General features: G+C 45.0%; 1 protein-coding gene across 3 annotated transcripts in view; it reads right to left on the bottom strand.

Moving 5' to 3' along the window:
• Window positions 1-2,473, bottom strand: part of TAPT1 (transmembrane anterior posterior transformation 1) — a 55,981-nt gene extending 53,508 nt beyond the window's left edge. For 2 of the 3 annotated variants that reach the window (XM_054708021.1, XM_054708023.1), the window contains exon 1: window positions 2,234-2,473. In XM_054708021.1, coding sequence (XP_054563996.1) covers window positions 2,234-2,423 — 190 coding nt within the window. In that variant the 5' untranslated portion in view covers window positions 2,424-2,473. The remainder of the gene's footprint in view (window positions 1-2,233) is intronic. The other variant, XM_054708031.1, reaches the window with a different exon arrangement.
• Window positions 2,474-21,689: the final 19,216 nt, after the last annotated feature.

The raw sequence follows: 21,689 nt of genomic DNA, 5'->3' as shown, positions 1-21,689 counted from the left end.
TGCAAGCCCCTCGGCTGGGAAGACTGTGAGTGGCCCAAGCCAGCCCCTCGGGCAGTTTTCTAATTCTGGACAGAAGACAAGGACAGGTTACCCAGCAGTGGAAGGGAGCAACGCTGGAGGGTCAGCGTGAATGCAGAGGCCACTTGCAGCCTGGGCGTTTAAGGATGCTGGAGGAATTCTAATCTCCAGGGGGGATGTCATGTCTCCGACCAATGTGGCACCAGAGTCAGAAGGTGGGCACCTGCAGTGGCAAGAGCTGTGTGACAAGCAAAGCAGAGAGAAACGTGGGAGGAAGAATAAGGGGCCCACGGGGAGGCCCAGATGGCCCAGCACTGGCTGGGACTCCGTCTGAAAAATTCCCGGGGTTCTCACCTAGGTCCCGATCCCCAAGCCCTGTCACTGTCATCGCTCCTCACACGTAAGTCAGGGAATTGGGGAAACAAGGAAGACCACCCCGCCGACTAAAGCTGGGCCTGTTCTCTGATAACGACTTTTTGCAACTACGGGTTAAAAGCCCAGCTTCAAACATGTTAAGGGAACCCTGCTCAGTAACCCACGTTAATGAAGAATGGGTGTGTGGTGTGATGAAGTCTATGAAAGTCCATGGGCATCCAGACCCATCCAGGAAGGGCCAGAGAAGGGGTGTTAGGGGTTCCCACAAGGGCCTAACATCTGGCTCATCAAAAGGCTCCTGACAGCTTCATTTTCTGTGCATGCAAAGAAATAATAATAATAATAAAAAAGGCTTTTATAATATTGGCTTTCCTGAAACTCAGATATATTTTAAAGAAATTATAGTGACACCCGGCTAATTTATTTCTATTTGCATTAGAGTGCTTTTTTAAAAAAAATTATTTATTGAGAGAAAGAGAGAGAGAGAAACATCAATTTGTTGTTTCACTTATTTTATGCTTCATTGGTTGATTCTTCTATGTGCCCTGACCCGGGATCGAACCTGCAACCTTGGCATATAGGGGTGAGGCTCTAACCAACTGAGTACCCAGGGTACTCTAACCAGGGCCCAGAGTACTTTTTAACAGTCAGGTCTAAGTAAGTAAACAGACAGCTGAGAGATTTAATACTTTGTCTTACTCAGACCCTGCCAATTCAGAAAGTACTCTTGCAAGCAAATGTTTGACTGACGAGTAAACCAAATAGAGCTGAGAACTTTTAAGTGGTTAATTGAAAAAGACTGAACAGGGTACAGTCTGTACTTAATTTTTCAACGATATGGACCTCCTCAAAATCTAACCTATGTCTCCTGTAAATTAGCAAGTCAATCAGGATCTCACCTGATCAGCCTACATTTTCAATACCCCCCTACAATCAATGCATAAACCTTATGACTTAAACATTTATTTGTATGAACTGCAGAAAATAACGGCTAATAAAGCCCTTATTGTGCACCAGAAGCTTTTTTTTTGGGGGGGGGGGGAGAATTTAACGGAGTTCTGGTTTGGTTGCTGTTCAAAATTCAGACTTAGGTAAGAATTACTAGGTTGTGATCCCTCTACAGTCAATGAAACATACATCTCAAAACCTTGTGTGTGTGGTTTTTTTCTTTTTTAAGCCTACTATGCAACAGCAACAACCATGCAAACTCAATTTTTAAAAACACGCTTTGAAAACCAAAATAAAATCCTATAGCTGAAAGAAATAACAACAATATGCTTAAAACCCGTCACTGACAGTAGGATTCGCAAGTGCATCTTTGCTTCTGCAGCCATTTTTTTTTTTAAGTGGCATAAGTTTCTGTTTGGGAAAAGTTCACAGGTTACATTCTGAAGAGCGCTAACTATTTCTGTTCTGGGCAAAAGTACTGAACTTCACGGTCACGGCCACGGGGCTGGAGGCGGCTGCGGAAGACGCGGTGCAGGGCGCGCTAACAGGTTTCTGTGGCTCAAGTTCGCTGAAATCCACAGCAGAAGTCACCTTGGCGGGGAGGTCTGACAGCTGCCCGGAGCCTGGCAGTGGGAGCCCCCGGGGCCCGGGAGATGCTCGCCGACCTGCCGGGCTCGGACACCGGGTCTAACTGGAGGAGGTCAGGGAGGTGGCCCCGACCCGCCGGCCGGGCGGCAGCTCCCGCTCGGACACACCTGCCGGGCTCGATGCGGACCCGCCCGGGAGCTGTCAGCCGCCCCGGGAGCCTCGGCCCCGCGCCCACAGCCCCGGGGGCCCCGCCCGGCGCCCCCGCCGCGGCCTAGCGCCGCCCGCCCGCCCGCCGCCCGCTCACCTGCGCGGCCGCGGCGCCGCTCCCGCCGCCGGTCGCTTTCGTAGAAGCCCAGCGTCTCCGTGCGCTGCGGCGCCGGCGGGGGCCCATGCCCGCCGCCCGGCTGCTCCGCCGTCCCGCCGCCGTCCCTCTCGGGGCCGTCCGCGCCTCCACGGCCGCCCGCTGCCGGCACCGCGTCGCCGACGCCCGCCATGTTCCGCGCGCACACCAGCCCCGCCGCCTCCCGCCAGGAGCCCGCCCGGCCTCCGCCTCCGCCCCCGGCCGGCCCCCTCGCCGCCTCGCCCCGCCCCTCGCCGGAGCCCGGGCCGCCGCCGCCGCTGCCCTCCGCCGCCCGCCGGCCGGCGCGCTCCAGTGGCGTCAGCGGCGCTTGCGAGGCCGCCGCCGCCGCCGCCGCCAGGGCGGCCGCCATCTTCTTCCGGACGTCGGCGTGGCGCGCGGGCCCTTCCCGCGCCGCCGCGGGCTCCATGGCGCCGGGCCGCGCGGCCGGGGACGGCGGGCGCCTGCGGGGCTCGGGGCCGGGGCCCGGCGGGGGCGGCCCGGGAGCTGCGGCGGCGGCGGCGGCGGGCGGGAGGTCGGCGGGGCAGCCCCGGGGGGGCGGCCGCGGCGCGCGCTGCCCGCCGTCTGCGAGCTGCCCGTCCGGCCGCCCGGAGCCCCTTTTGCAGGCGCGGTGCCCGGAGTGCGACGGCGCCGCCCGCCCCGTCTTGGCACCGGCCGCGCGACCCTGGTGGCGGGGGCCGGACTCGGCCTCCCCGACCCCCGCCGGGCCCGGCCCCGGGTGTCCGCTGTTCGGACTCCCTCTCTGCTGCATACTTATGGTCGCCCGTCACATTCCCTGGCCTCCGGGTTTCCGTGGACCGTTTCCAAAGCACTTGGGCAAGGAGGCTCTTGGGGAGGCTGTCCAACAGGTGCGGGGGGGAGGGGGTGCGGAGGGGAGCGACGGGCTTCAGGGACTCAGCCCCAAAAAGCGGGGTGCTTTATTGCTTTTCACGCGCCCGGGCTCGGGTACGGCTCTCGGCTGCATCCCGGGCTGGGCTGTCCTCCGGGTGAGGATGGGGCCCTTGGCCGCCGCCGTGCCCTCGCTCCATCACCTGCTTTCCCGGGGCGCACCGCCCTTGGCAGCTGTGGCACGTGATTTGGCACCCGGCGCGGGGTCAGCCCACCCGCCGCAGGTGTCCCGGGCGTGCGGGTGATCGGAAAGGGGCCGGGGACCTTTGCCACCTGCTTCCCGCGTGGTTGGCTGCGCGCTCCACGGAGGGGGACCGTGGTGGGTCAATTCCCCGCACGCCACCTCCAGAAGTCACCTGTGTCCCTGTCCCCCTTTTGGTTAGGAAAAGGAAAACCAATTCCTGCCCCGCACATGAAGCTGTCAGAACTCCCCTGGACCCACACCTGAGAACCACACGGAGAGGGCCCGCACTGAGCAAAACCCGAGTTCCTGTGGATCCTCAGAGGACCGGGAGGGTTTTGACACTAGCGAGGACCTGATGGCAAGCTCATGGCAAGCTGAGAACAGAGTGGCTGCTCTCCGGGCAGCGTGCTGGGGGCCGCGCCCTGCCCGCCGACCGCTGCGCCGGGGGACCAAGGTGCACTAAGCCCCGCAGCTGGGAACTGACCCTCGGTCCTCCCAAGTGAGGGAGGAACGGTTCACAGGATGACATTTTTAACCCCTCCTGTGACCGTCCTCCGTTAAGTTCTCTGCGTTATCCTTGGTCACAACTGAACCTTAATCTACATCGAAAACAAACGTTTTGGGCAAGTCCTCAATTATTCTGAAAAGCAAAAGGTTCTGAACATTGGATGGCCCCTAAGGTTGCTTACAGCTCGAATTCTAGTCTCTGATCTTTTATAGTGTGACACCTAGCCCAGCCCTAGGTATCGATTGTCAGGGAGAAAGTCGGGGTTTATCAAGCTTGTGTATGTCAGTTCCCATTTACTGTCTCACCATGCTTAGTGGCTTTTGGCCTCTGCCTTTAACTCAAAAGGAGCCAGAAAAAGGGGGGGCGGAGGGAATCTGAATTTTTTTATTTTTATTTTTTTAGGCATCCAGTTGTAGGAGTGATTTTCTCTCATTTGCTATGTATGTCAGGTCTGAGGAAAGACATTGTGTACAAAGGCTGTGTCTATCCTTTTTTTTAAAAAAAAATTTTATCTGTATTGATTTCAGAGGGGGAGAGAGAGAAACATCAATGATGAGAGAATCATTGATCAGCTGCCTCCTGCACGCCTCCTACTGGGGATCCAGCCCGCAACCAGAAGGCATGTGCCCTTGACCAGAACGACCAGGGTAACCCCTTCTGTCTGCGGGCCGATGCTCTATCCACTGAGCCAAACCAGCTAGGGCTGCTCCTGTCCTTTTTAAAACAGCAGAGACAGGAAGGAGCCCTGTGCAGGTACTGAAAGTGTTACGGAGCAAAGGGAGCAAACTGGAAATGGGAAAGCTGAGGTATTTGTCGTTTCTCACCAACTGGGTCTTTTCACTGGAGCTGCACTACTTTATGGGACACTTGGTGACACTGCACAGTGAGACAAACCCTCAAAGGAGCCACCATGCTGAAAGGCATTTTATTTTATTTTATTTATTTATTTTTAAATATATTTTATTGATTTTTTACAGAGAGGAAGGGAGAGGGATAGAGAGTTAGAAACATCGATGAGAGAGAAACATCGATCAGCTGCCTCCTACACACTCCCTACTGGGGATGTACCCGCAACCAAGGTACGTGCCCTTGACAGGAATCGAACCTGGGACCTTTCGGTCTGCAGGCCGATGCTCTATCCACTGAGCCACACCGGTCAGGGCTGAAAGGCATTTAAAAACAAACATTAATGTAAACAATTTTTCCAGTTAACACTATTCTCCAGTTAATTGGATCTGAAAAGTTGTTTTCTTTGAGTTAATTCAACCTATTGCAAGTTACTAATAATCTAAATAAGGGTATTTTCCAATACAGTTGGCTGTAAGGAATTCTGAATTCCGGGATTCAACCAACGTCGGACTGCAAATATTTGAAAAAGAATTCCTGAAAGTTGATCCCTGAATGCCTCAGTAGAACAACTATTTACCTAGCATTTACATTGCATTAGGTATTATAAGTATTCTACAGATGATGTAAAGTAGGCAGAAGGATGTGTGTGGGTTATATGCAAGTTCTCTGTCATTTATATAAGGGACTTGAGCATTCTTGGATTTTGGTATCCGTGGAGGTCTGGAACTAATCCCTCGTGGATACCCAAGAACATGTCCCTATGTATTATAAATCTTCCAAATATTAAGTTACAATTAATCTTAAGGTAAAAAAAAAAAAAGTACACAGCATAGGAAAGCCAGCAGTTCTCTGAGGAAAATGAAAAACAGTTAAAATACCATAATGTTCTTTATCTTATATCAGTCTTAAAAAGAATGAGGCCTACATTTATAATATCACCATTAGGAAACAGTAGGAATATTTAAAAAAAAAAACATGACAATCCCCACCATTAAAGAGAATCAAATAACATTCTGAGTTAAGTTATAAGGTAAAAACAAGATTTGGATGACAATGAGCTATAGTAATTCAATTTAAACATTAATTCAGCAAATAGTGAGTGGTGTTCTGTCAGCATGTCACTGTACTAGCTTCTAGGGAAAGGAATTCTCCATTGGTGGGAAGTAGTTTCAATGGAAAAAAGTGATGAATGAGAATGAGAGTCTTAAACAATAGAGAACAAAAAAAAATTCAATACATTAAGAAAGTTTTGTTTATAAGTTTATAAATGGACTTATATATCCAAAATTATATTTTAACATGCATGCATAATATGATTATATAAACTGAATGAAAAGTTCCTAATAGTACAATATGTATTCTTAATTGTGTATTTTTATACCTTCTTGTAGTATCTACCATGTGGCTATTATATTTTGAAAATAGCAAACCACAAAGTATTTTTTTAAAAGAATGAAAATTTGGTGAGTAGTATACACAACTTTGAAAAATAAATTGAATAACTTTATATTTTATTAAAGATTTAGTAATTGTGATTCTGAGACTAAACCGAATACATTGAACTCATTGAGTATTAACCATGTACTCAAGTTCCAGAAAATGATCTTATGAAGCTTATAAACTAGCCCTCAGTGTGTTTCCTTGCTAAATGGGCCAATATCTATTCTATAGTAGGAGCTGAAATAAGTACAGTTTCTCTTCTTCTGTCTCTACAAAGCGATTTATCTTTTGAATAGCACTTCCCCAAAATATGTTTGAAATTAATTCCATATGCTTTTCCTGAGTAAACACACACACACACACACAAACACAACACAAAACATTAAGTACTTCGATGACTTGAGAGAACCCTGAAGGCTTGGACTCTGACTCTTCGATTGGTCTTCTGCCCTAAGGTAACATGCGTGTCCTCTCAGTGCTTCATTTCCTCACTATAGGATGTTGGACAGATCACCCTGGTGACCTCTTCCAAACGTTTGTAGTAATAGCCTTGCAACCCGTTTTCAGATTCTTGAACCCCTGGGTTAAAAGTTGCTAGAAATGCCTATACTATGAATATTGGTAGAAAAGTGTGGTATCCTTCATTAGAGAATGCCTTTGCAATTAGGTCTGAAATAATGCCAGGAATCCAAATGCAGTAACACATCAAAGGTCTGTCAGTGTTTAATGTGCCTTCTTTATTATCTGTGCATTACTTCTCCATTCCTTTTGCATGAGAGCTGATGAGTTCTGATCCCCTCTGCAGTCCCCACCCCAGGCCTCAGGATTTCTGCATTTTGAACCAATTTCCCATATTGTACCTAGATGCCTAAGTCCAAGCACACTGCCCCTAAGGTGGCATTCACAGCATTGGAAATGGGATTTGAGACAATTGCTGTGGTACACACACTTTTCTGAGTATAGATTCGACCACTGAAGAGAATACAGTTTAGTCTATATTTCTCATTTGAAAATTATTTCAGCAGAACATGACTTCTGTTTTCTAACCCATAAATACGATGTGTCTGATTCGCCAAAGGTTCTGAATTTAATTTATTCACCATTTTCTTTTCCAAGAGGAAAATAAGGGTTGATAGTTTTTTAAAAACCTGAACAGCTTTGCAACTGGTGTTCTAAATAAATCAAGTATATTGCTGGGTCCAGAGCAAGCCTTTGCAGTAAATTTATGTGAGTTTATTGAATCTCTGAGTTTCAGTAATAATATTTTCTGTCCTTGGCAATCATTTTTGGACTGATATTCATTAGGTTTTATCTTGTTCGGGCTTTACTCCATGGATTTCTAAAGGCCATCAACTCTGTTTCTGGAAGATGTAGCAGAAATTGAATAATGTGTCTTTGATTTTCATGTACCTGTTACAACTTAACTAAAACAGTCATGAGTAAAATCTTGTTTCTAAAAGCATTTCTCTGGCACAAGAATATATGACTAAAACCATTCTAAATCGGACCTATCGAAAACTGCATTTTGTTAAAAGGGATGTTTTATCAAAGCTATTCTGTTCTAAAGACCTTAACGTTGGTTTGTTTATATGATAAAAGTGTGTGAACATAAATCTGTACTTTATTGGCTAATACAATCTTTTACACATGATCAGATATAAGGCTTATTTTGTATTAGATTTAAAATTTCTGGAAAATTCTAAAATACTGCTGAAAGGGACCATGGTGATGACTTAGCAAACTTTCCATTCCAGATTTCACTCTTTAAGGAGAAAGAACACTGTTCCTTTTTCATTATCCCCACAAAAAATAGATGCGTCATGTTTAGAATGGCTTTAATCATTTAGTCAGATAATTATCAGGACTCTAGCATTTTCAGAATGAACTCAGATTTATTATCAATAAATGAACTCAGATTTATTATCAATAAATTTCAACAAATTTATTGATAATTGTCAAAATCTTAAAAAAACAATTCCAGCTACCAAAGGCTTTAATTTGAGAATTCACAAATCAGGGGAGGTTTTATTTATCACCTAGTTCATGTTGCTGACTCTTTTAGGTTTTGCCTTTCAGAATTTTTTTATGGCCCTGTTTTCATTATTCCCTGGTGGTGAGTAATTTACTGCTTCTTTTGGCCACTTATCAAATAGGAGTTGGTAATCAAAAGATATTATATTTAAGATACAGTTTTCCTTTCTTCCTAGTGTTTCTATTGAACTTGCATGGATGGAGACAGCTGAGTAATTTTCCTTTCATGCCCTTTACGTTCTTTTGGGCTGTGATCATGCACTTGTACCCTTGTAATTAGCTTTCATTCTGCTCATTAATCAGTTTCTACATTCTAATCTATTCTCTATTTCTTTCTCCTTTTTGTTTCTGAGGTAGTAATGAGTGTATTCTTTGGGTCTTATAAAGATCCATTATTTCAGTTTTATCTCTTTCTGTGTAAACCTGCCTAAGTATTTGTATCTCTTGCAAATGTATAATAAATTTTCAGATTCTCAAAATAATCCTCTTTCAGGGTTTCTGCTTTCTAAGTTTTAGAAATGTGTTTATCTGAGTCCAAGGCCTTACATTTTCAAATTGCTCTTTTGTCTGGATCAGTTACATCCCCCCCTTCTTTTCAATATCCTAAGTTTATATTTATACATAAAATTCTTCTGTAGTTTTTGACATTTTCTACTTTAGTATCAATTTCAAATAATGACCGCTTTTACCTCTTTTCTTTCGTATGGATGCTTAATAAATGCAGTAACCTAGGTGTACAATTTCATGGAGGAGAACAGTACTGTGGCTCATTTCTCAAAATAGCAATGAAGAGAAAGCACGTGTTGTGTCTGTAGCAAACATCATCCTGGGGCAGTTTTCTCCTCCTAATTATGCTTTCCTGAGCTGATACGAACATTAATTCTTGTTCACTGAGCATACGCCCGCTGGTGACAGATACAGGTTGGGGCTAAAAATCCGGCATGAATAATTCATACATAAGTATTTGATTATTAACAAAACTGAGGCTAAATTAGATGCTGATCATTATTATCTCGCAACTTTCCCTCTGACCATTCATCCATATACTTATCTGTGTAATAACACCAATTGTATAAAAATTCATTTTTAGTGCTGCAAACCTTTTTTTTTTTTTAATTCAACTTTAATATTATGGTGCAGTGCTGGAATTTATGATCTGACATGGTTAGCTAGATATCCTTTTTCAAAACAATACTAAGTTTCATGAAATTTTATTTTATTTCTACAAGTTTGATATACTCTCCCAGTTTCTAGTATATCTGGATGTAGACAATAAAATCTCATGATGAGTAATTATAAAGATACAAAATTGAGGTGATTCCATTGACTTTGAGTAACTAAAAGTCCACTCTAAAACTTCTGCCATTCATTTCCCTTTTAACATTTTACTAATGTTCCACAGAGAAAGCCCAATTGGTATGAGATTTTGTGAACAGGGCCTTGTTTTATGGTGGTATAACTGGCTTCTCCCTTGAAAGCAAATAACTTTTTATTGTATTAAGGGTAGTTTCTTAAAAATAACACAGCAGCAAGGATTTTTCTTCTAAATCTGTATTTTTTTTAAACTAAATTTTCAGATAGACAGTGCCCACTAATTCTCCAGGGACCTATATAAACACAGGTGGGGTCACCCATGCTAACGGGTTTTCTCAAAACAATCTGTTTTTGGTTTGGTTTGTTTTTTGCTTCTGTGCCAAAGTGGGTAAAATATTTATTTGAGACTAGACCATAGAATTTAATCTCAAATGATAACAGTAAACTAGACAAGATCTTCAACTAGAGAGACAGCAGAGTGAAATGGAGAAAGGTGTACCCTTGGGGTCAGGAGGCCTGGGTAGGATTCTGCGCTGCCCCTCACTAGTCCTCAAACCTGGGATGAGCTCTGGGCCTCAGTTTCCCGATCTGTATAGCAGAGGGTGGGCGAGATTGTCTGCCAGTTTCCCTTCAGTTCCAGAGTTATGAGGTCTTCGGTACTTCCTGGGTTATTTTAGGCTGAAATTAAATGTCGACTTGGCATAAGCTTGTAGTAGTATTTTTCTTCTGATGAACTCAAGTACCTCATTCTAAATTGTAATGTTAAATTGCTTACCCTTCCATCAACAAACTTTAGTGTTTCTTCTTCGGCAAACATTTCTCGAATATTTTTTTATGTGCCCGATACTGTGCAAAGCCCTGTAGTAACAGAGATAAATGAAATATGTTTCTTGTCCACAGTAATTGCATTGCAATGTGATAGACGAATGAATGCTGTGCCCTGGGAGCTCAAAGGAGAGACTGATTGGTTGGGCTCTGGGGGGAGCCAGGACAGCTCAGGAAGAAGTGGCATTTGAATAGATCTTGAAAGATGGGTTTGCCATGGAGAAAATGGGACTGAAGAAGGTAACTGAAGGGACTCGCAGGCAGGCGAAGGAGCATGGACAGAGTGAGAGGGGTAGAAAAATGCAGAGTGCTTGCGCGGAACTTCAGGACTGAGTTTCGTTTTCAGAGCTCAATGATAGGGAGCAGATGGTAGGTGAGCCAGGATGCTGCCTGGACAGAAGAATGGGCAGGAAGGGGTCTGGAAGGGGAATGAGGAATCAGGGGATTAAAGGTTGCTAACACTACCTCTGGGCCTTCTTCACGAGTTTGAGAATAAGTCATAGCTTTTTAGATTGATCAGTAGAGAGATTTCCTTACCCATAATCATTGGGTAGACCAGTTAGAACAGTTGTCTGTGTTTCTTAGCATTTACTATGTATTAAGCCTTATTCTCATATCCAAGTCCAATATCTAGTCAAGAACTTTCACCAACATCTTTTTTGTTGTTGAAAATTTATCTCGGTATAACATTTGTAGAACAAACTTTTTTTTTTTTTTAAGAAATATGTTTTGGTTAGCTGTAAGAAAAAGCTGGAAGACAAAGGATAAGGTTTTTGACAGAATCAAAGATACATTTGGATCATAGGCAGTGTATTCTCCCCATAAAATATACCGCATTTCACCTTAAAAGCCCAAGTCCAACCATTTCAAGGATAAATGGGATGATGGCTTCAAAGTGTTTTTTTGTAAACTTTAAAGTTCTAGATTATGTTGAATAATTACAACTATCAGAAAAAAAATACCCTATTAAATTTTATGTCTGAGTCTCAGCACTCTACCCCCAGAATTATGGGGTGGGGTAAGGACTGTGTGTCATCTTGGAATCGCTCTGTTTTGAGCCATTTAATCTAGACGCATTATTTTAATGTAAGTGCATTTACTTTGGCCGTCAGCGTGCAATTTTAATTAGCACTTGGAACACAGCAGAAGAGGTTGATGAGGTCCAAGACACAAAGAAATACCTACACAATGGCCTGCCCGAGGACTCGGGCAGCATCCAAGAAAGATGCTTTCAGTATAATGCCGGGTACTTCTGAGAAATCCCTTCATTGGCACGTCTACTCTTGTACATTTAGTCACTTCAGTGTTTTGAAAGCCAAAATATGGGCATTAGCAGTTTTGTCATCTATACTATGCTCAGAGAGAATATTAATTTCTTAGCTTATTCTGATCAGCAGCTGATGTAAAAGAAGGCTAAAGTCATTTTCTACATCTGCCCAGAATTTGCCTCTCAACTTGGCCAGCCAAGCTCTTACTCATCCTTTGAACCCCAGTTCTACTATCCCCCCCCTCACAGTCTTCCCTAATCTCTTTCCCTGATGGCCATTCTCTTTTCTGAATATACCCATCGTCCATATATCTACAACTGCATGACCATCCTGTGTTGTCATTATTTTTCATGCATCATTCTCCCCTCTTGACTCTCAATGCCATATTTGTAGAAACTGTGTGCCCATAACTGTGTTTTGGTTGAATCCAGTTAAAAGGCACTGCATGGTGAGATAGAAAAACCATGCACTTTATAGTTAAACTGCTATGAGTGAAATCCTAACTCACTTGCTAAGGGAACTTGGACACGTTATTTAATTTCCTTGAGCTTCTTTAAGTAAAGGTAGTATTGCCCCCTGTGCAGGATTGTTGTAAAGATTAAATGAGATCTATCCATCAATTTAACAAAAACAGAGAGGTCCTAAAACACGTGAAGCACCATACTGGGTGCTGAGACTATTAATGGTGAATAAGGCATGATCCTGCCCTGAGAATGTTATAATTTGGTGGGAGAGGCAAACAGGAAAACTAGATCATTGCAGTATAAGTCTCGAAGGATGCGTAAGAATTCATTAGCACGGGTTCTAGGGGTCTGGGTGAAGGCAGCAGGATTTGGGGTAGAATATGTGCAATGCCTTTGAGCCAGAGAGAGGATAGTGAGTCAAGACACAGAGAGAGGCATAAAATAGCAGTGGCCGTGGGGCTGCAGCTGGAGATGTGGACACCACAGAGAACCTGTGAAGAATGTATGGTCAGTTGGCTTTTCAGAAAGATCTTCCTTGGCAGTGTGTGGAGTGGTTTGAGATAGCCAAGGGAAACAGGTAAGAGGATGTTTGCCTAGATCAGTGGTCGGCAAACTGCGGCTCGCAAGCCACATGCGGCTCACGAGCCGCAGTTTGCCGCTCTGTTGACTAATGAGTTTGCCGACCACTGGCCTAGATGATGGCCTCCATGGCAGGAGTTACAATGGGATTGAAATAGAATGTATTTAGGAGCTAGAAAAGTCAGGATATGATCACATATGGTGGTGGGCGGAAGGTGGTAAGGAAGGGAGAGGAAACACAAGAGAAGTCAATGGTTTGGGTTGTAGGTGGGGAATGGAAAGGGAATCCAGTGTGGAAATGATGGGGTATGAAGTGCCCATGGAAACTGCAGGACATTTTGACTTCATCATTTTGAGCTCTTGTATGCAGGGTGGAGCAAAAGTAGGTTTACAGTTGTTCATATGGAAAATAGTACAATCTATAATAATAAAAGGGTAATATGCTAATTAGTCTAGACGTCCTTCCTGATGAAGCTGGGTCAGAGGGAAGCCAGCCCGGTCCCGGGTGCCTGCTGGTAGCTGGAGGAGGGAAGCCCGGGTCTCAGGTCCCAGAGGGAAGCCTGTGCTGGCAGCCGGGGGAAGGAAGGCCTACTCTTGCATGAATTTTCCTACATTGGGCCTCTAGTAACTAATAAATAATTATAAAAGGATAAACTCTGTGTTTTGCATACTCACAACTGTAAACCTACTTTTGTTCCACTCTGGGTTTTGGCCCTGCTGGGGTTTTTTTCTTGAATATAAACATTACCGTAAGGATGATATCAACAATGGTGAATTTTGTGACAAATATTTATTCTGGGGTGAACTCCATTAAGCCAATTTAATTTCTTGATCCATTTTCTATATGGCATATTTAAACTGTTTCCAACTGTTTTTGCTTTATTTTTATTTTATCAACATTATTCATCAGGATAAAATCTTTCTTGTGTGGATTTTATAATGAAGGCTGGATTTTTCCACATATTTTTCTCCATCTTGGTCAATTTGTACAGCTTTTTCCATGCTAAATTTTCTTTTAGGTCCACTCTTGTTGCCATGGCAAATTTACCATGTCAAGTTTTACACATAGAAACTTTTATCAAATGTTTGATTTTTCATCAATTTTAAGAAATGATACTTTTTACCATTTGCTATCCTTGCTATAGTCAGCTGTGGTTTATATTTTTTTAATCAAGCCTCATATTTTCCTTAAACAATTTTTGCAGTTTTAAAATCTATTAATGATATGTGATTCTCAAGTCAACCTTTCATTTACAACACATTTTACTATGGATCCTTTTGGCCCTCAGATTGACAGAGTCAAAATGACACACTCAGCCTGTCGATGGCCAAGAGGAGGTGTCCAGAAAACAGGATATGTATATGGGTCTGCTGATTTGGAGAGACATCTGGAGCCAGATATAGGTCTGGGAGTCATTTGCATCTGGATGTTGAGCAAGGGGATGGGTGACAGTCCTTGAGAGGGGGTATAACATGAGAGAAGAGCACCCGGAAAACCAGAAGGAGCACCAAGATTCTGGTTGGAGGAGGAGGAGGCCATGAAGGAGAGGCAGGAAGTAGGAAGAAACAGGTCAAGGCGGAGGAGAGGTCAATGCTGCTGCTGCTGCTGCAGAGGACCCCTAGGGTACACACTGAAACGTGTCCTCTAGAGTCAGCAGCATGACACCATGACTGTCCTCAGTGACAGCCAGCCTGAATGCAGAAAGAAATACCCAGCTGGGAGTACCCACAGAGAGAAGGAAGTGACTGGGGGCATTTGTACAGATGCCAGCTGCAAGAAGGGGAGCGTGTTTGCTTTGTTGACTGGTTTATTTCCTTACTTGAGACTCAGTGCACAAAATTCATGCATGGGTGGGGTCCCTACAGCTGCCAGCTGCCAGCCAGGGCCTCCCTTCCCATGGTTGGCTGGCCGGCCCCACCCCCGATTGGGGTGGGGGGCAATCAGGGCAGGCCGGCCAGGGAAAGGGGCCTCAGGCAGTTGTCGGGCCGGCCCCGCCCCCTGGCCAAACTCCCAGTCGAACTCCCGGTCAAGGGGACAATTTGCATTTTAGGCTTTTATTATATCCTCCTATATAATAAAGAGCTAATATGCTAATTAGACTGGACTGCGGAACAACCTTCTGGAATGACCAGTGGGCAGGGGGTGGAGCCGCGAGGTAGCTGGGGCTGTGAGGGCCGAGGCAGCAGCTGGGGCTGCTGTGAGGGCTGAGCCCCTTACACGAATTTCGTGCATCGGGCCTCTAGTAGGATAATAAGAAAGAGACTTGAGCATGGTTAAGTGCCAATGGGTTGGAGGGAGAGGATGAACATAAAGGAGAGTTGGTATAGAACCCCAAAAAGCACATTAGGACCCCAGTCCTTTCCAGGGGGTAGGAGCTGACATCAGTCTTGCTGCTTGCAGCTGAGTCATCAGTTGCCATGTGCCCCAAGATACAGCCACCATAAATTGGCCCATCCTATTGGGCTTCAACTTTGGTGTCCCAAATAACACGCTGATTCCTTACTGGACTCTATCCCTGAACTATCACTAGTTACTTAACACTTTTTATTTATTTAGAATGATTTCTTTTTTTTTTTCTTTTTTAAAAATTAACACTTTAAATCCTCAGTAAAAGGGATTTTATCTCTGGTCCCTAAGCCCACAATACTATCTATCATCTGCCCTGACCCTTGAATAGTACTACTTTTGAGAACATCCTGCCGCCACATGTTACGCACAGCATCAGATATGCTTGATAACCTCCCTCTCCAGGTGTGAGGGGCGCAGGGGTTGGGGTGGGGATGTTACCACAGCTACTTAGATCAGGGGTGGGGATCGTCAGGCCTAAGGGCCATATAAGGCTGGTGATATCATTTGGTCTAGCCTTACCAAGGCCTGAGGGGTGAGTTAATTAAATGTTTGACCAAATAGAGCAGGCTAATTTTTAAGTTGATAATTTTGTATGGCCGGCGAATGATGTTATAAATACCCAAATGGCCCTTGGCAGGAAAAAGGTTCCCTACCCCTGACTTAGCTCCATCACTCACAGGTCAGATCAAAGGACAAAACAGAACTCTGCCATGACCCCGCCCATTCCCTGTTCCTTCTGTTTGTCCTGAGATTGCACAAGTTTCAGCAGAACTTGGGGGTTGTTCACAAATAATGGGGCACTAGCCAATACACACACCATCTATCCATCCATGGAGCTCCAACCTAGCAGCCATCTGTCTTTTCCCTTCCTGTTTGTTGGGCATATGGGGGTTGAAACATGAAGAGAGACACTGCCCCAGCCCCCATGGAGCTCATGGCCAACGGGTGAGTGTGATGTTGCAATGCTGGGTGAACGGTGGGCAAGGCAGAGAACCAGTTTGTCTAGGTAAGCAGGGACTGCTCGACTGCCTTAAGGTTTTGTGTGTTTTTTGGGAAGAATCTATAACAATCTTATGGCCAATTGGACATATGAGATACACTCTGCTTATCCCAATGTAATCATCTCGCCTGCCAGTTCACACAGCTCCAAAGGTTAACTTTGTTTTATGAAGCTGGTCAGGTTCCAGGACGGTGATTACCTTAAACAAAACGTGTCTCCTTCTGTAGCAACCAGGTTGAGCTACTGACCCTCCGGGACACTGACGAGAGGACATTCTCGTTGGATCCCTTTATATTTTTAGCTGGCCTCCCCTAGAACCCGACCTTGTCCTTTTTTAAAATGTTCCTTCAGGACAAAGTGTCAGACAACTTTGTTGGCTGTTCTTGAGGCAAGTGTACTTGTTTGACCTCTGTGGCATTTAGTCCTGGCATTTAGACGCAATGGTGACCTGCATCTCTCCCTGACAAGCTTTCCGAGCCTCTGCCTTTGTTTGCTCACCTGTGTCCGGGTCCCACCAACGTGCCACTGCCGCTGGGTCCCAGCACAGGCATCTCGTGTGGGTAGGACAGCCATTTTGCTTTTTGAATATTCATAACACTTATGTAATTCCCTGCACCAAGCCACAAAATCCCTTTGGCGTCTAAATGTGTCTAATTAGGTTGAGAGAGAATCAGAGGTACATCTCATCCCCCAAATTGAAGTGTGCAATAAACCCTACATGAAAATGACCTGTAAACCAATTTAATACTAACCTTAGACTCCCGTCATGGGAGGCTGTTGGGAAAAGGAAAGAAAAGGAGACCCTCACTCTTCCCAATGTGTGTCACAGTTTCTGGATCCTGTCCCCTGCCAAAGAATGAGTGGGAGTGCTTCTGGGTTTGTCCACAGTTCACACCGGGTGGGGCTGTCTGTCTACAGTGGGTCTCAGCCACATGGCCATCCCTGGCATGAGTCTTCTCCTCTCTGAGGGGAATGAAAGATGGGTTCTCTCATTCTTAGGACCCAGATGCCATTTGCTCCCCAGGTGGAGCATGGGGTGGGGCAGTGAATGGTAACAGACAGCTTTACCCTCACATCTGCTACCTGAGGCCCTGAACTCACAAGTACCTCTGTGCCCCAGTGGGGACAGAAAGGAGGGACACAGGGGAGAAAAAAGACACAATTTAGTATCTTACATAGTATCCTGCCATACATGCAAAAGTGCTAATAGAAAAGAGGGTCTCTTTTAAATATTTAGAAAAGATACTTCTTTTTTAAAAAAAAATTCTTTTTATTGAATTTATTGGGGTGACACTGATTAACAAAATTATCCAGATTTCAGGGGCACAATTCCACAGCACATCATCTGTACACTGTATTGTGTGTTCACCACCCCAAGTCGAGTCTCCGTCCATCACCATTTATCCCCTCTATAACTTCCTTCACTTCCCTTCACCACCCTCCCTCCAGCAATCACCACACTGTTGTCCCTGTCCATGAGTTTTTTTCTCTTTTTTTCTTTTTTGCCCAATCCCTCAACCCTCTGCCCCCACCCCCAGCTGTCAGCCTGCTCTCTTACCTATGAGCCTGTCCCTATTTTGCTTGTTCATTTTGTTCATTAGATTTCACATATGAATGAAATCATATGGCACTTGTCTTTCTCTGACTGGCTTCTTTCACTTAGCACAGTGCTCTCCACCCAGGTCTATCCATGCTGTAAGGTACTTCTAACTGTGGGGAAAAAGTACTGAGAGAGTTCTGGCAAGACCAAGAGGGAGGATGTCACAGACTGCTGGAGGATGCGGTTGGGGAAGCAGTCCCCATCTGTGCGGCTCCCTTGTCCTGCGCTCTTGTTACTTCCTCTTGGCCACTCTCTTCCTCAGCTACACTGTCTCCCTTTCTTTATCCGTTCCCTTTCCTTTCCGTCATTGTCCCCCACTCTCACCTACACCCATGCTGGGAAAGCCATGCAGAGGCCTGAGCAGGCACTGGGAGACTCCTCTACTTGGAGGTTTTATTTTATTTTATTTTTTTTTATTGATTTCAGAGAGGAAGGGAGAGTGAAAGAGAGATAGAAACATCAATGATGAGAGAGAATCATTGATCAGTTGCCTCCTGCATGACCTCTACTGGGAATAGAGCCCGCAACCTGGGCATGTGTCTTTGACCGGAATCGAACCCGGGACTCTTTAGTCTGCTCTATCCATTGAGCCAAACCAGCTAGGACCAGAGGTTTTATTTAGAGCCCCATACACCACCATGCTTGGACTTTTATCTGTGGATTGCTTCTGTAAAATATCTCCTTTTAATTTCTGCACACACAATAGTATTATTAATTTTTATATGTAATTTTACTTTTTGAATTTTTTTTTATCATTTATGTGATTTTAAAGTCAAAATTATATAGTCATACCCAGAGCACTCTTGCTTCCATCCTTGTGTCCTCCATTCTGTTTGCTAGGTAATTAATGTTGCCAGCTGCTGACAGGTAATTTTGTTTCTGTTTATTCTTCTATATTCCTTTTTGCAAATGTAAGAATATATGGATGAACAGTGACATACGACTTAGCAGTTTGCACCTTGCTTTTTGCACATAAATGTTTGTCTTGGCATCCATAGATAGGCACATGGGGATCTCTTTGTTTTTCAAGGCTGAATGTATGGAATTGTGGGAACATATGATAGTTTATGACTCCCCTATTGATAAACGTTGGATGGTTCCAACCTTCTGCTATTATAAATAATGATGCAATGAATAGATAAATAGTACTTTGAATCTTTTAGTGGCTTTCTTTTAATAAAAACAAGTAGGAAAGAAGATAAGAGGGCAGGAAGGTAGGAGAGAGAGGAGATAGGAGAGAGAGAGCGAGAGAGAGAGAGAGCGAGAGAGAGAGAGAGAGAGAGAGAGAGAGAGAGAGAGAGAGAGAGCATTTTTTAAAAAAGATGTTCCCTTGAACAAGAACATTTTTGGAAGAAGACCTGGATGCTGTAGGGAAGTAGACATTCCAAAGTGCTCTCTAGTCCTCATGGCACTTGTGCCCTGTGGGAGGACCCCAAGCACTACCCCGTCCATCCACAGCCTTTGTATGAATGGGAGACCGTGATCTGATTGGATGTTTGGTGGCTGACTGTCCTCAACTCAGACAGGATCAGTTCTCTGTGATGCCAGGAAGCCTCCCTTCCAGCATATTCTCTTGATTGTCACTGATTCTTGTGACAGGGATAAACCTCCTATTTTCAACCAGAGCCACCCAATGAGAGAACATTTGCTGACATTAATGTGCAAATAGCATCTTATGATTCTGGGATACCAATTCCACTATATGGGTGTTTTCCCCACACCAAGCAATTCTTAGACACCGGCCTGGTGTCCTACCATGCAACTCAATCCTGACACTATCTGCCCAATGGTGGAATCAGATTCCACAGGTTAAGGCCTCAGAACCACAAGACTGCCCTCCACTTCAGATACCAATTGTTAGTCCAAGTTGTCACCTGTGCTTTTGACGCCCTGGCTACAAGTCAGAGGCTGCCATGACTCCATCCTTGAGATCCGCTAATTTCAAGGGCAGCTCACAGAATTCGGGAAACCAGTTTACTCACTAGATCACCAGTTTATTAAAAGGATATTACAAGATTCGAATCCACAGCCAGATGAAAGGATACATAGGCCAAGGTCCGGAACAAAGGAGCCCCCGTCCCTGTGGAGTTTGGGGTCTGGGGTGGTGGATGTGGATGAGTATCGTTTCCCACCCTGGAAGCTCTTCAAACCTGTCTTTTGGTCTTTTTATGGATGGAGACTTCATTACAGAGGCATGATTGATTAAATCACTGGCCATTGGAGATTGGTTCAACCTCCAGCCCTTCCCTTCTCCCCAGAGGTCAGGGAGTTGGACTCAACTTCCAACCTTCTAATCTCCCGATTGGTTCCCCTGGCAACCAGCTCCCATCCTTAGGTGCTTTCCAAAAGACACCTCGATAATTTACAAAGGGCACCCTAACATTCTCATCACTTAGGAGCTCTGTGCCAGGAACCCAGAAGAAGGTCAAATAAATATGTCTTATAAAGTCACCATCTCACACATCAATAGTAGGTACTTTCTTGAGAAGATACTTTAATAGAGCAGAGGAAAGCTGGACTTGATGACATACATATGGCCAACTTTTGTATTGTTACATATTTAAGGATCTGTACAAAGACCATAGCTTGGTAGTTGACTGTATCTGTGGGTTCTGCAGATATTTTTACTGCTGTCAAAGGGCTCAACATTTTTTCTAAAGTTTTGGCCCCTCTGATCTTCAATGAAAATTCCTACTTCTGCAGTCACTATTTTCTAGATGTCTGAGGAAGGTCTCCCAAGAGTAGGGTTACTATGGTGAAAGGGCTTAAAGGGGCCAAGTTTGAGTCACTAGATCTCAAGCCCTATAGATCTTAGATGGTCCTGTGTGTTCGTGTGATTGAGGCCTGCAGGTCCTGAAGCTCTATCAATAGCTCCTATAAAAGCTCTCTGACAAGTCTCTAATTATTAGCTTCTTTGTTCTTTCTTTTAGAAGTCTAGAAGAAATTAATAAAGAGTTAATTGAGAAGGTGCTTTCATTTGGATTCTGGCTAAAGTCAGAAAGGATCTAATTTTAGGACTATTGATCCCAGGAAATGACCTGTTAGACCACCTATAAAACAGCAATAATGTTACCAGAAAAATAATCTCCTAAACAGAAATATGAAGATTAAAGATATATGTGTGTTTATATTTACAGTGAGTTGAGTTTTATACAAGCCCAATTATATGAATGTAATAGGGGCCTGGGATGGTGGAAGTTTTTATTTAGAGGTGAACAAAGGACATCATATTGGAGCACCTACACTAATAAAAGAGAAAGATGCAAAATTGACCATACCTCCGCAACACCCATCAGCCAATCAGGAGTGAGCATGCAAATTAACCCAACAAAGATGGCAGGTTAATTTGCATATGCAGGCGCCAAGTGGCCGGAGGTGGGGTGGCGCCAAGCGGCCTGGGTCCCGTGGATGGTCGCCAAGCCCGCAGCCTCCTGGGACCATCACCAGCCCCGGGAGGCGAGGGCAGCCATGCAGCTTGACAGCAGACAGCAGGGCCTGCTTGGCCATAGCCATGGTGACCCGCGAGCAGGCAAGCGGGCCTGCAGGCAGCACCCAGCAGGGCCTGTTTGGCTGTTGCCAGGGCAACTCTGGAGCAGGCAAGTACGGCCTGCAGGCAGCACCCAGCAGGGCTGGCTTGGCCGTTGCTGTGACAACCCATGAGCAGGCAAGCGCAGCCCACAAACAACACCCAGCGGGGCCTGCTTGCCCATTGCCATGGTGTGGAGCAGGCAGGCCCTGCAGAGAGCAGAGAACCATGGGGAGCGGGCCTAAGCCATCAGTAGGACATTCTCTGAGGGCTCCCGGATTGGAGAAGGTGCTGGTCGGGCTGAGGGACCGCCCCCCCTTGCATGAATTTTGTGCACCGGGCCTCTAGTGTAAATATAAGAATTTAAGTATGTCTTGACTTTGGAACATGGTATACAATTAACTTACTCTTAAAAATAAAATCCTGTGATATAACAAAGGCTTCTCAGTTTGCAGAGCTTTGGTGGGAAATGGACATATTTGCATAAGGATCCTAAAAGCCTTCTGAGAGAGAAGGAAGTCAGGCACCAATTGCTTCCACCAAATGTTAAAATTAGGAAAACCTGCCCCTGGCACT

The sequence above is a fragment of the Eptesicus fuscus genome, chromosome 2 (assembly GCF_027574615.1).
Source record: "Eptesicus fuscus isolate TK198812 chromosome 2, DD_ASM_mEF_20220401, whole genome shotgun sequence".
Classification (NCBI taxonomy): domain Eukaryota; kingdom Metazoa; phylum Chordata; class Mammalia; order Chiroptera; family Vespertilionidae; genus Eptesicus; species Eptesicus fuscus.
This window is presented reverse-complemented; position numbering and strand designations above follow the sequence as displayed.